Source organism: Leptonychotes weddellii, chromosome 6 (assembly GCF_054177405.1).
Source record: "Leptonychotes weddellii isolate Sample4059 chromosome 6, ASM5417740v2, whole genome shotgun sequence".
Classification (NCBI taxonomy): domain Eukaryota; kingdom Metazoa; phylum Chordata; class Mammalia; order Carnivora; family Phocidae; genus Leptonychotes; species Leptonychotes weddellii.
Genome location: NC_138374.1, coordinates 47,590,670 through 47,603,986, shown reverse-complemented (window position 1 = coordinate 47,603,986; position 13,317 = coordinate 47,590,670). Strand labels below are relative to the sequence as shown.

The 13,317-nt window shown below is 52.6% G+C and overlaps 2 protein-coding genes and 1 long non-coding RNA gene across 30 annotated transcripts in view; 2 read left to right on the top strand and 1 right to left on the bottom strand.

Annotated features, from left to right (window-relative positions):
• Positions 1 to 13,317, top strand: part of POFUT4 (protein O-fucosyltransferase 4) — an 88,641-nt gene that overhangs the window by 31,818 nt on the left and 43,506 nt on the right. The window lies entirely within an intron of this gene.
• CAMK2G (calcium/calmodulin dependent protein kinase II gamma) overlaps positions 208 to 13,317 on the bottom strand; it is a 54,592-nt gene continuing 41,482 nt past the window's right edge. For 9 of the 25 annotated variants that reach the window (XM_081822918.1, XM_081822917.1, XM_081822925.1 and 6 more), the window contains 8 exons: positions 11,510 to 11,578; positions 10,306 to 10,350; positions 8,420 to 8,468; positions 7,115 to 7,228; positions 5,028 to 5,103; positions 4,625 to 4,719; positions 2,888 to 3,132; positions 208 to 2,229 (listed from right to left, as the gene is read on the bottom strand). In XM_081822918.1, coding sequence (XP_081679044.1) covers positions 2,900 to 3,132; positions 4,625 to 4,719; positions 5,028 to 5,103; positions 7,115 to 7,228; positions 8,420 to 8,468; positions 10,306 to 10,350; positions 11,510 to 11,578 — 681 coding nt within the window. In that variant the 3' untranslated portion in view covers positions 208 to 2,229; positions 2,888 to 2,899. The remainder of the gene's footprint in view (positions 2,230 to 2,887; positions 3,133 to 4,624; positions 4,720 to 5,027; positions 5,104 to 7,114; positions 7,229 to 8,419; positions 8,469 to 10,305; positions 10,351 to 11,509; positions 11,579 to 13,317) is intronic. The other 16 variants (XM_081822924.1, XM_081822927.1, XM_081822929.1 and 13 more) reach the window with 4 other exon arrangements.
• Positions 7,231 to 13,317, top strand: part of LOC145721989 (uncharacterized) — a 9,824-nt gene continuing 3,737 nt past the window's right edge. Inside the window, exons 1-4 of one of the 4 annotated variants that reach the window (XR_014146020.1) lie at positions 7,231 to 7,609; positions 10,030 to 10,152; positions 12,039 to 12,207; positions 12,505 to 12,632. This is a non-coding gene — a long non-coding RNA (uncharacterized LOC145721989). Of the gene's footprint in view, positions 7,610 to 9,886; positions 10,153 to 12,038; positions 12,208 to 12,504; positions 12,633 to 13,317 lie in introns of those variants that run through there. The other 3 variants (XR_014146019.1, XR_014146017.1, XR_014146018.1) reach the window with 3 other exon arrangements.

Sequence of the window (13,317 nt, the reverse complement as noted above, 5' to 3'; positions counted from 1 at the left end):
GAAGGGCCGGCAGCTTTCCTCCCCACCCCGAACTCGCCTCTGCAGCCCGGTGGGCTGGTTGGAGGCTGATGAGTTTATGAGGAAGTTTTCTTCTAAAATGAGCCCCAAGGGAGTGGGAGAAGCTACATCTCTCCATCTGAAGCTTTAACTCAGGAGGCTAAACTCTTAAGCCTTTGGCCATCAGCCTCCAACAGCAGTAACACAATGGACTGTTTAAAGGTTATTTTATTAAATATCTTCAGTTCAAGGTTTCATTGTAACAAAGCTAGGAAGGGTCTACCAACATTCAGAACAAACACTAACTATTTTTAAATTATTTCTATGTCATCATGCAAAAATTCTGCATCAAATGCCTTCCATTTCCTGTTTAAAAGGTGATTTTTTTTTTTTTTTAATAGTCTATTGGCTATAGATGCTGACATTAGCCCCAGAACAGGAGTAAGAATGCTAAGAAGTGGGGCTGGAGCAGCCATATGAAGCTATGGGTCTTAATGAACTCTAAGACCATTTGTCTTCAAGCCAGCAAAACCAAACCCGGTGGTGAAGGCGTCTGCGTGCTGGTACTGCAGGCTGCAGGGCAAGAAAGGGCTAGGCCCAGGGGCTGAGGCATGCATGAGGTGCTCAGAGGAACTGGCTGAACCCAAGCACCAGCACCTGTGTGTCTGCTCTCTTCTCAGCTGGCTCCAAGGTAAACCTGTAGCTTTGCCTCTTCTCCCAGCTCCTGTGCCTCCTGAAGGTAGTCCAGGAAGCTGGGGTTTACCCACCTTTCCCCCAATAGTGCAGATATTTGTGCAGGTAAGTCTGCACAGTTGTTTTGGGGAAACCAAGGCCATGACCAATTGCTCCTCCATTATCTTCTCTGCTATCTGCTTACAGTATAGATCTTTCCCTCCTGGAATGGAACTCCTTGAGCACAGAGAGGGACAATGAATGTAGGAGCCTTGGCTCTGGACACCTCTTTTGGGTACATGCAGGTGGTGTGGGGGGGTGATGCCCATGCAGATTGTCCAGCAGTAAGTCATATACTTCAGTTGGTCAGTAGAGAGGCCTCTTTAAGGAGAACACCTCTTCTTGCCAGAGCAGTCAGGTCAATCTCAAAGACAGGAAAAGAGATGGACGTGCAGCAAGGGAAGAGTAAGAAGGGAGGCAGTCCTGAGGGCAGCATGAATGCATAGAAACAACCATCAGCTCAATCCTGCTGCCTCACTCCTCCCATCCCACAGGGGCACTTGGCAGAGGGCCCAGGCCCAGATGGGGGTCAGCACGGGGACCACCACCATGAAAAGGCAAGACGAAGATGGTCCAAATCAGCACAGAAACAGAACTGCCAAAGGCAGCAAGGGGAGCCCTGATCAGGGCCTGGCTCTCTCCTTGCTAAGTTATAAGAAAACAAACACAAAGCAAAGCAGCAACCCCTCCCTCTTCCCAGCTGCAGGTATTGGGCCTCAATATCAGGGCCCACGTGCATTGTGCATCCTATAGAAATGGATGAGTAAGTGAGTACATGTCAGACTAACACGAAGTTTCTCATCAGCTTTGTAGCGGACACACTTCTGCAGCACCAATTCTCTTCCCTTCTACGCTAAATGGAACAGTACAGCAACGTCCAGGCCCTCAGTCCCGAGGCCACTGCTTCTCAGCTGCCTCCACGGCAGGCTGGGAGCTCTGTGTTCTCTTCCAAGTAGGTCTGATGGCCACGATGTTCTCATCAGCCTCATTCTAGGCGCTATGCAAGTTCAGAAGAAGTCCATTCCTAGACCTGGGGCAGGCAGGCCACCTCAGGGGCTGCAATCACATCACAGCCCCCAAAGCTCCGTCAAGAGTTCTTGCCTGGTCCCCTGAGTCCACGGAGGCCAGAGGCCGAGCTCACCTCTTCAGGGCTGGGTGGGTGAGCCAGCTGTTCACGCCAGGATGGGTGTCACACAAACTCCTGCCTTCTTCCCAGCCCAAGGGCTATCGGTGGTTTTAAAACGCATCATGGTATGGATTCCATTTTTTTTTTAAACAATCTTTTTTCTTTTTTTTCTTAAATGTAAAAAACACCTCGGTACAGCAGAGACAGACACGAAGGGCGGGCGGGAGGGCTGCATGCAGGGGCGTGCATTGGCTGCTGCCGCTTTGTAATTTAATTGTTTAAACCTCAAACGAACAGGACTGCCGCTGTCACTCAGGCCCTCCAGAGCCTCTGGCTGCGAAGGTTTGACCTCCGGCTGGGATCTCCTAATGCCCCTGTCAAAGAGGACAGACGTGGTAACAGAACAAAGGACAATAAGCACACAGATGAGTTCCAGGGACTTCAACACACGATACACGTGGCCAAGTCTGCCTGAGAAGGTGGAGGATGGGGGAGAAGCTAGCATTTAAATATAACATCGGGGGCGCCTGGGTTGGCTCAGTCGTTAAGCATCTGCCTTCGGCTCGGGTCATGATCCCAGGGACCTGGGATTGAGCCCCACCATTGGGCTCCCTGCTCGGTGGGAAGCCTGCTTCTCCCTCTCCCACTCCCCCTGCTTGTGTTCCCTCTCTCACTGTGTCTCTCTCTGTCAAATAAATAAATAAAATTTAAAAATAAATAAATATAACATCGCTTCACATTTGCTGAGCAAATGCTTCACTTATGAGTATCTTATTTAGTCCTCAACTCAGTGAAGTAGGTACCCCTCTCTCTCTCTCTTTTGACAGCTAGGGAAACTGAGGCTTAGGGTAGGGAAGTAACCTGTCCAAAGTCGCTCAGCTTGGGAGTCCTGGGGCCAGACGCAAGTCTGTCTGACGGCTTCTGCCACTCCTCTGGGATGGTCCACGTCTCCTCCCCCAGTGCCACTTTTCAACCTCCTCTTCCTCCTCTGATCCCATCTGTCCCCTTCCTCACCCCCCCTACCAGGTGCACCTGTGGCTGAGCTCACTGCAGCGGTGCAGCAGGGGCTCCTGAGCAGTGATAGTGGACATTGAGCCACTTGCCATCCCGGCGGTGCCAGACCCGGGTCTCCTCCGACTGGCTGGTGCGAGGCCGACCCTGCCCATCGATGTACTGGGTGAGGCGGATGTAGGCGATGCAAGCTGCGTCCTCCCCGATCACGTGGACGTGCGGGTTCAGGATGGTGGTGTGGATGGGCTTGCTGTTCTTGGACAGAACTGCAGGGGGCAAGGCAGAGTGCGGGAGGTAGGAGGGCGTCAGGCCTGAGCACGGATTTCCCTCCCCGCCTGCACTTCAGGTCTCACCCTCTCTCCAGCAGCCATTCAGGGAGTCTCTAAGTCCCCCACACACCAGAGGCCAGGAAATCCCAGAACATTAGTCTCAGTTATCCAAAAGGAAGAAAGAGGTGGAGAACAATGATAATAGCAACTGCTACTTTAATCAGACATTGTGCTGGGGGTTTTTACATACATAAGCTATATTTCTTGGTCAATATGATTATCTTTATTGTAAGATGATGAAACAGGTTCAAGGACGTTAAGTAATTTGCTCAAATCACACAACATTTGAACTCAGGACCATATGACTCTTCACTAAAGCCTAAGATCTTTCCACTCTTCCAGGCTGATGTTTAGATTTCCTAAGGGTTGGCTTGTCCCTAACTGGCTGCAGAGCAAAATCAAGAGCTTAAGATTTCAAAGTGCATTTGTGATTTAGAAAGAAAAAACCAAAAACGTCCAAAGTTAAAATAGAATCACCAAAGCACCAAGCTCAGGAGATCCCCAGGGTTCTCAGGTTTCTCTGGGGGAAAGGTAAAAGAAGCCACACAATCTGCCGTGTTCATGATAATGGTAAATTGTGTGGCTTTTAATGAGATTCACATTTTAATTCATTTCAAATGTGGGACAGGGGCTACCTGAGACCCTCCCTAGGGCTTCTATAAACTCTGAAGCTGCTTCTGGCTAATAGAATTACTTAGATAGCCAAGGGTTTACATTTGCAGCTGAGACATGATGAGGTTGGTAGTTAGTAGAGAAAACAGTGACAAAATAAAACAGAACTCGGGGCAGGATGGGGAAGGCCTAGGATAATGTAGGAAAGAAAAGAAAAAAAAATAGGGAGGAGGAGGGTGCTAGAGAGTGGAGAGAAAGATAGGAGGAGGTGGTGATTCATCTTCTTATCCCCTGGGACTTCCACGAACTGTCCAGAGTACACAGCCCCTCAGCCAGGACTGTCTCCCTCCATATTCAGGAGGGACCCAAGCCACAGCTTCTGATCTCACAAATCACCTACAGTGCCCTGCTACTTGCTTGTGCATTCTTATCCTGGTTTTACTTTCCTCTACTGTGAAACCTGTAGATAAAGAGCTTCATTATTACTTGCTGACATCTCAACCTGATCTCAGTGGTTTCCAGTCTTTGCGGAAAGAGGTGAGGCTGAATGGAATAGTGACCCTGACTGTGAAACCAGTTCTGCCACAAAGCTGCTGCAGAATGAAGGGGCACGTGGGGCTCTGGAGCAGGTCCTTCCAAGGTGTCAGTTTAAGACCATCCTCGGGGTACAAGGAGGCAAACACATAGACCAGGGTGCAGCCAAGCAGGTCAAACAAGGGAAAAGCGGGCAACTGGGAAGAGGAGAAGGGGAGCAGGGACAGAGGCAAAGGGGGTGAAGGGGCAGGCAGGAGTATATCAGCAGCACGAACCCACTCACGATTCTCAAAGTAAAACTTATGGAAATCCATCCCTTCCACGAGGTTACCAAGGGCCTCAGGCTCAAAGGAAGTGAGGCCTGGATCGCAAATCTTCCTGCAGAAAGAAAAGCAGCCTGTCAGTTTCCTACAGGGGTGACTTGTCTTGTTTTCTTGTCAGTGGCATCTGTCCTGCAGCAGGTTAGCTGTGGGCTAGGCCTGACAAGATGGCTACGATTTCGGAGGTGCGGGGTACTACCACAGTGTATCTACCTGGGAGAGATCCCAGCCCAAGGGCCTGGTGTTTAATTCAGGCACTATGCCCAAGGCCCAGCTTTCCCTTTTCCCAGGGTCCAAGTGGATTTTGGGGAGGAGGGAAGGCCTCAAGAGATGACTTGGGTCACAAGGAAATGGGTCTCTACTCACGTGTAGGCTTCAAAGTCCCCATTGTTGATGGCCTCAATCAGTTGTTCTGTGATCTTAATGATCTCCTGTTTTCGCACTGTGGGGGGAAAAACCCAGCAATTTACCTGCATGGAACTGGGGAGCTCCCAAGGGACAGAGCCCTCCCCAGTCCTTCAGAGAATCCCCTGTGATCTCTGTGACAAAGATAACCCTCTTCCCTGTCTTGAACATTAAGGCCCTCTGCAGGAAAAGTGAGCCCACTTTTCTCTTCATTCCTTCCCTGTTGTCCTATAGAGCTAACGGCCCCCTCCTCCCAAAGCCCACCCATTAGGTATGGTTCTCTGGCCTTTGTCTCCCTCTCCATCAACAACCAGGATGCAGAAAACACTCTTGTCTTTTACAGTTGAGGAGCCTGGCCATCATTAATACTCTGCCCAGACTCCGTGTATCCCATCCCCAGCACGTTCAGCCTCTCTAAGAAGCATCTCCTGATACGGCTATCTCCACCACCTGCTTACTTCTCTCACCTGAAGGGGCTCAGTCAGGTCTCAGTTACTACCACCGCCACAGCACCCCTAGCCCTCACTCAGTGGTCCAGAACCTAGCCCTGGGCAACAGCCAGCCTGAGAGCAGAACCTAGCCAGGGATGAGGGCTCTGAAAGGATGAGCGGAGCCCTGGGATGGATGCTTAATTCTCTTCACCCTGCTCATCTCCTCCACAGGGCTTTTCTGGCATAAAGGGTCTTGGAACTATAAACATTCTTTTTAAGCGGAGCTTCTCACCAGAGAGATGGCTCCATTTACCCTGGACGAGCCTTGGGAAAGCTCTAAATCTCCCACCAGCTCTCATGCCAGGATGTGTCCCTCAAGGAAACCAAGATAAGGCTCAGAATGACAGGCAGGCAGAATTGGTGCCCTCAGAGCCCCCCACCCCTACCCCATCCGAAGCCAAGGGACTGCTGCTGGTGGTATCCTGACAGGGAGCACCACTATGAGCAGGGGCACCGCTAGGGTAAGAGAGGGCTCAGACTGTGCTCAGGCTAACCCTGACCAGAGCCCCGGGCTGGCCCAGGCTCTCCTCACAGGAGTGGGAGGCTGCGAGACAAACGCGTGCATTAGAACAGCGCAGCCAAGGGGCATAGCTGGGAGAGGGCAGCACGGCCAAAGACATGGCCAGGTGGGGGCCCCACAGCCACCAGCCCTGTCGTGGAGGCAGCTCCAGGTGAGTAAGCAGCACGTTAGGGGAACAAACGAGCTCTATCCACGTCCCAGAGGCAAGCAGGTAGGTCACATGTACACACACACACACATACACACACACACACACACACACACCCTCCCCAACCCCACCAAACCCATTTGCAGGACCTGACTGGGGCCCTATGGGTGAAGAGGATTGTGTTTATAAACTCTAAAAGGATAGATGGTAGAAGGAAAAGAAGCAGACAAAGGCATTCTCTACACAGACACAACTTAAAATATAAATATGAGCTACCATTAACCCAGCAAGGCATCGTATCAAGACATTCTACTATCTCATTTATTTTTCATGACAGTGCTCTGAGGTAGGTGCTGTTTTATTCCCACTTTATAGAGAAGGAGGCTGAGGCTCTGGGAGGTGTAAGCTGCTTCACACATTTCTGGAGGTAGTGTAGCCGGGATTTAAACTCGGGTCTGTTTCACCCCAAGCCTCATGCTCTTAATATGATATGCTGAGCCTCAGGCAACACCACATCCCAATATGGCTCTTGGCTACAGCAATTTCATCATCAGCCCCGCTCCCACCACCTTTGACCTGATTTCGGACTCGGCCCTTCTTTCTTGCTCATTGCTGCCGTGAGGCCCACTGAATGTCCCCGGGGCTTTCTGTTCCTTCCCACCATGCCAAGTTCTTCTACCCACTCTCCTTTATGTCTTTGGGCCCTGGTCCCAGGGGCCCCTGCCTGGCATTAACAGCACCTCCAATCAGCTCCCCCACCCAGCAGAGGCCGAGCTCCCCAAGCTGGGTTGGGCTGACAGCTCTGGGGGAGGTGGGGGGAGGAGATCCCTGAGGGGCTTCAGGATGAGCCAGGGAGACAGAAGCCAGATTGTGCCTCCCTCACACTTACTGGCTGAGGAGCAGAGAGAAGGCTGGGGCTGCATGCCTGCAGAGGGGGCTGTTCTGTCCCGGGAGCTCCGTCCTTCAGGCCCCGAGCTGCCATTCCCAGTGCGGAGCGGGGCAGCTAGCCAGCCAGGGCAGGGCAGGGCAAGGCAGAGCAGCCAAAACAAACAGAACAAGGCAGGTGAGCGAGCAAGCCAGACAGGACCCAAGCCCGTGGCACTGCAGAGCCGGGGCAAGGCAACGCCTCGGGCTGCTGTGGACACCTGGACCACATCCCACGCTGCCGCCTCTGCCAGAGAGGCCTCCCAGCTGACAGCCCCAGGAAGGTGCAGACTTGGGCTTGTGGCTTCCAGAGGAGCCTTCAAATAGCCTGTGTAAGGACCCCTGCTCCCAGTGAAGATGTTGTAGGGGGCCAGGCTACAAGGTCAAGAGCCGTGAAGGAGCCACTCCACGGCATCACCAGAACTGAACTGCTCTGGCCTGAATCCCAGCAGCCCTAGAGGTACAGTTCTTTACTACCTTATATGTTTATGCTTTCTATTTTTTGGTTCCCAAAGGTTTAGTGCCCCTTTACTGCCCCTGGGTGTGCTCTCTCAGCTCTGTCCTTCAGCATTTCTCCATCTGTTCTGCGAGCCTGGCCTCAGGTCACTTACTGATGGCAAAGGGAGCAATTCCAGGAGGCCAAACCGAAGAACAGGACAGAGATTCCCGGTGGTCTGGTCTGCCATGCCCTCCCACACCCCATGGCCCTCTGGCCAGGCCCACACTTAGGCTGGTGGTCCTCGAGGGACCACCAGGACATGGCCAAATGTGGTCCTGATTCCATCATTCATGACAAGACTTTGTGACAAGAGTCACTGATCCCAATGTGCCCAGGACGGTTCCAGTTTTAAAACTGAAAGTTCCACATCCTGGGAATCGCCTCATCCCTAGGGCAATCAGGACAATGGGTCACCCTCCTAATGACTCACTGTATTTGTGGGCTACTTCTGCAGGGACTCAGGACGTTCCTTTACTGGGATGTTACATCATTATCAGCAATAGGAATAGTTCTCTGAGCCCTGGCCCTGGAAAGCCTCAGGAAAAGCTCTGGTTTAGCTATTCCAGACTTGGGGTCAAAGAGGAGAAGCCTCTTGCCCAGCCCAGCCAGGCCAGGCAGGGACCTCACATCTTAGCCCATGAAAAGGAGCTTTTTATGCCAAGCCCTCTCCTAGAGTATAAGGAGTCATCATTCTCAATTCTGGGGACAAACAAGAGCCAATGTACCTGGGACACTGCTGGGGTCCCTTCCCCACCAAGGGTCAGCACCTACCTTTGAGGTCTTCATCTTCTGTGGTGGTGTTGCAGCTCTCTGTGGAGCCCTGTAGGCCAAAAAGAACATGTTTCTATACACTCAGGCCCTTGGACACTAAAGGAACCGAGCAGAACAAAAGCAGAGTATGTGCTCCTGCAGGAGGTGCAAGGAAGAATCATGAAAGGTTTGATTTTCACCCTTGCCATCTGACTTTTTTTACAGAACCCTGGATTCCCAAACGCAGTCTTCCCCAACCTCCTACTCTTCCCCAACTCGGTAAATGACACTATCTATCCTGTTGTTAAAACCTGGAGTCCTCTTCTAGGTTTGATTCTAGGTTGAATCTTAGCTTTCTCTCTTTCCCTTATATTTTATTTATCCAACCTAAATTCAAATCTATCAGTCCTACCTCCAAAGTAAATCCTGTCTCCTACCTCTTCTCTTCATTTTTTTAAAAAAGATTTCATGGGGGCGCCTGGGTGGCTCAGACAGTTAAGTGTCTGCCTTCGGCTCAGGTCATGATCCCAGGGGCCTGGGATCGAGCCCCACATCAGGCTCCTGGCTCAGAGGGGAGCCTGCTTCTCCTTCTCCCTCTGCCTCTCTCCCTGCTCATGCTCTCTCTCTCTCTCTTTCTGTATCTCTGTGTCTCAAGTGAATAAATAAAATCTTAAAAAAAAAGAAAAAAAGATTTTATGTTGAAGTAATCTCTACACCCAACGTGGGGCTCGAACTCACAATCCCGAGATCAAGAGTTGCACGCTCTATCAACTGAGCCAGCCAGACACCCCTACCTCTTCTCTTCAAACGCACAGCTACGCTCTGAGTCCAAGTGACCAGTATCTGGTGCCTAGACTACAATAGCTTCCCAGTCCCCCTGCATCCATGCTTGCCTCCTCCCTAAAGTTCTTGCCCCTAACATGGCCAGAGGGGCTTTTCAAAGTGTCAATGAGACTACATTACTCCCCCGCTAAGAACCTCCAAGAGCTTCTCCTTGGTGCTGGAAGAAGATGCATACTGCTATGAAGTCCTATGTAGCAGGCCTCCTGCTTCTCCAGCGCCATCCCCCTCCTGCCGCTTTCCCCAGGCCTCACACTCTTGGCTCTGCTTCATTTCCTCTGTTCTGTATGTTGGCTAAGCCCCTGCACTTGCAGCTCTCCTGTCTAGGGCACTCTGCCCCAGAGTCTGCCTGGCTGTTTCCTTCCCACCGTTTAGTTTTTAGCTCAAAGACTCAGCTCCCGAGGGAGGTCCTTCCCTGGCCACTTAAAGAAAAGCCCTGTTCACCCCCTCTCTTTCCTTTGTGTCATTTTCTTCATAGCACTTACTACTATTGGATTTTATCTTACTCATATGGATTTTGGTTTATTATCTGCTTCCCCTACACCCGTGGAGAGAGTTTTTTGTCTTGTCACCTCTGTAGACCAGAGCCATGGATGGTTTGGGGCTCGGTAAATATTTACTAATGGGGGTGCCAATAAGACGACAAAGTTATTGACCGCATAATGGGGTGAGGCAATGGAGGATGCTCTAGGGTCTGATTATACTCTTGTCTCTTTTTCTAGCTGTTTGCTGTCATTTAAGCCTCACAAGTCATGGAGGGAGATGCCATTATTATTATCCTTCATTCACAGATAAGGAAATTGAGGTGCAGAGTACTACAGTGACTTACTCAGTGGCCCAGGATTCAAACCCAGGCCTGTCTGACTATAGGGCATGAAGCATAATGCCCTTTCAGGGACTGGAGCGACAAACAGGTACACATTATCCCCAGCCTAGACTCTGCCCACATCTGGCCTCAAGGCGCGGCCTGCAGGCTGCCATCTGCAGGCCCCACAGACCCCACAGGACCCAGCCCACCTGTTTCTTGCTGATCCCTAAAGCAGGAGACCAGCTCAGGAGCCACTCACCTTGATCCCATCTGTAGCGTTGTGTACCACGGTGGTTTGTGGCTCCTGTGAGAGAAGATGAAAATTATCCTCCTGACCTGGGGACAGAACTACGGCTCTTCACTGAGGGACCCCATCCTTTAGCCCAGTCCCTCTTAGACCCTACGATGACCACAGAGGCCTGCCCACCAGCCATTCCCACAAGACAAAATATCCTGGCTCACCTGGGTCCCAGGTAGCTGGGAAGCCCCAGATTTCGGGGAGAGTACTGGCTGAGTAGGAAGGACAGGCCTGGCACTTAACAAGAGCAGGTACCAGAGAAGCTGAGAGGACAAGGGCCTCTGTCCCCAATTCCTGCTGGATCTAAGGGTTCTTTCCCCACGGGACAAATATGCTGGAGGAGCCGTGGGTCTGAGGGCCCAGGCCAGGCCCTGCCAACAGCGTTCATCAAGGGGTGTGTAGGAGGCGGGGACATAGAGAGACCAGACTAAAGTCTCCCAGAAAGACCCAGGATTCCCCCTCAGCAAACTGAGCCCAGGGAGCTGCCTGCTTTACCACCTGTGCCTGCGTCAGAGTTCCTGGCCCTGTTGTGCCGTGAGGCAGCATGAGGGTCCCAGGCTGCAGGTAGGAGCAGCAGGCCCATTACCCCTCCCGTCTCTCCCAGGCATCCCCCCTGCGAACTCTCTAGTTAGTCACTACCAGCAGAAAGAGCTCTGGGAGCACACGGTGCCCCCAGCATGGGGCTCTCCAGGACCTCAGAGGCCTCAGCACCATGCAGAGGTGGGGGACCCCAGCCCTCCTTCCCGTTTGTAGCTTTGCAAAGGAGAGGCTGAGGCTGGTTTTACAAGGAGGCCTCCAAGAACTGAACGACAGGTCCCAAGAAAGCTCCTACCCTCTTTTATAAGCCACTCACCTTCCCGGCCCCCACAGCAGACCCATGGGGCCCCCGCCTGGGGCTAAGAGGGTTAGCTGAGAGCCCTGACCACTCTTCCCCACCCCCAACAGCAGAAGGAGCAGGAGTGGAAGTTGTGCGGTGCAGGAAGGAGCATGGCCACATGGGAAAATGAGGGGGAAGGGGCCCACAGGGCAGGACACAAAGCAGCCTGCTCTACAGGGATGAGAAGGAAAGGGCCAAGGAGGCCTGGGAGGGAGGGCAAGAAGAGGAACGGAGAAGGAGAGGAAGGCAGCCAGGGGCAGGGGTGGAGAAGCCGGAGTCAGGAGGTACCATGGCCGTCTGCAAGGGCGCGGGCTCTTGGGCTGGGCTTACGAGACTGTTTTTGTTGTTGCTCTGTGGCTGAGACAAGAAAACAGATGGTTTAGTTCCTCTGGAGTCACCAAAGCCGCTCAGGTTCGACTCCCAGACCTCCCTTGCCCCCCGGCCTGGCCCGGAGGAGCTAGGCCTGAGGTGGCTCTGTAATACTGTGTGGATGGGAACAATGGTCGGAGAGATGATCGACTGGAGGAGGGGAGTATTTGGAGGGGCCCAGAGACCTAACGCTGGAGGCACTCTTAAGGTGGGACCGGGCCAAAGACTTGTTTCAAAGCATCTCTCCAGAAATCTCTGCTTATGCCAGATGCCATGTCATTGCACAGTCACATTTTACCCAAAGAAATTCAGGATCTTCTCACTTTACAGGAAAAAGAAGGGGGGTTTATAAGAAAGCAGAACAAAATGCAGAAACTCTGGGTCCCCTATCTGTGGGCAGTTTCCTGCTGCCCTTTCAACCTGCCACCTGCATTTCCTTTCCCTTAAGACACCAGCCTGAAGCCTGATCTGAAAAGAGGAGGAACACGAAGAGAAAGAAAACCTCGCCTAGAAGATGGTGTCCAGAGAGGAAACGGGGGGATGTGACTTTGGATACAGAATGCACCCACTGCCCCCAGGGAGCAGAGACAAGGTTGTGCTGTTGGCCTTTCTGCCTGGTAAGTCGTGGACTTGCTCAACTAGGAGTGAGGGCAGAGCTCCAAGGAGGGGCAGGTGAATCTGGGGGTGGGAGGTGGCTGTAGCCTGAGAACCCCACCCCTGGGAGAGTAGGCTGCCCAGCAGGCCAACATTCCTAACAGCAGCAGGCCACCGGGGTATCTTGGGACATCTCCTTGCCTTTTGAAACGTTACACCGAGTGGCACAGCAAGGGAGGGTTTGGGGAGATGACGAGGAAGGAAGGAGGCTGCTCTCCAGGGCAGAGAGCCTCTTACGATGCCCTCACCAGTGTACTCAGTCTCACCGGGAGTCCCGATGGAGCCAGTGGCCACCGAGGAACAGCCTGATGCCTGCAAGTTCTTCAAAAGACAGACAAACTTGTAGCTACCATCTCTGAGCAGGGCACAAACGAGGAGACCCTGGCAGGTAGGATGTGCTTCTTCTCTCCTAGGATACACACGGAAAGCTATCCAGACTGTCCTATTTCTTCCTGCCTGGAGGCTTCTTTTATGGCCCCTTGGACCAGACCTGAAGGCGTCCAACCCTAGGTTGCTGTCAATGGCTGAGATGTCCCCAAACCCAGGGCTAGGCATGGAACCTTAAGCCAGGCACCAAGTGCTACCAGACCCCATTGAACCCTTCAGGCTGGAGAAGAGGGGTCCCAGGAAGAGTCAGGATGTGGGTCAAAACTCATGTGAACTCTGCTCTCTACCATTCCCCTGAGAAGGAGCAGAGCTGTCATCGCTCAGCTACTAAGTCCGACCTGTTTGGGGCTGACCAGATAAGGCTGTCCTGCCTGCAAAGCCCAGCTGAGACAGACACCCTGGCAGGAGGCAAAGACTCCAGGGCTCCCTTAAACCCGCCCTATGTGCAGAGGGCTGGGATGTCACCCACGTGGCCCCACCTCTGGCTTTACTGGATGGTTTCATAACAATTCAGGCCTGCTATGCTCCCTTGGTGGCCTGGGTCCCATGAGAAAGAAGATGCAGTCTCTCTAGTCTTTCAGCTGTCCCCACTGAGGGCTGGGTGGGAAGGATGAACCGTTGGCACGGCCTGTTCACAGGCACTCGCCCAGGGGCACAGGCCCAGAGAGCGAGGCTCGGGGCTGTGA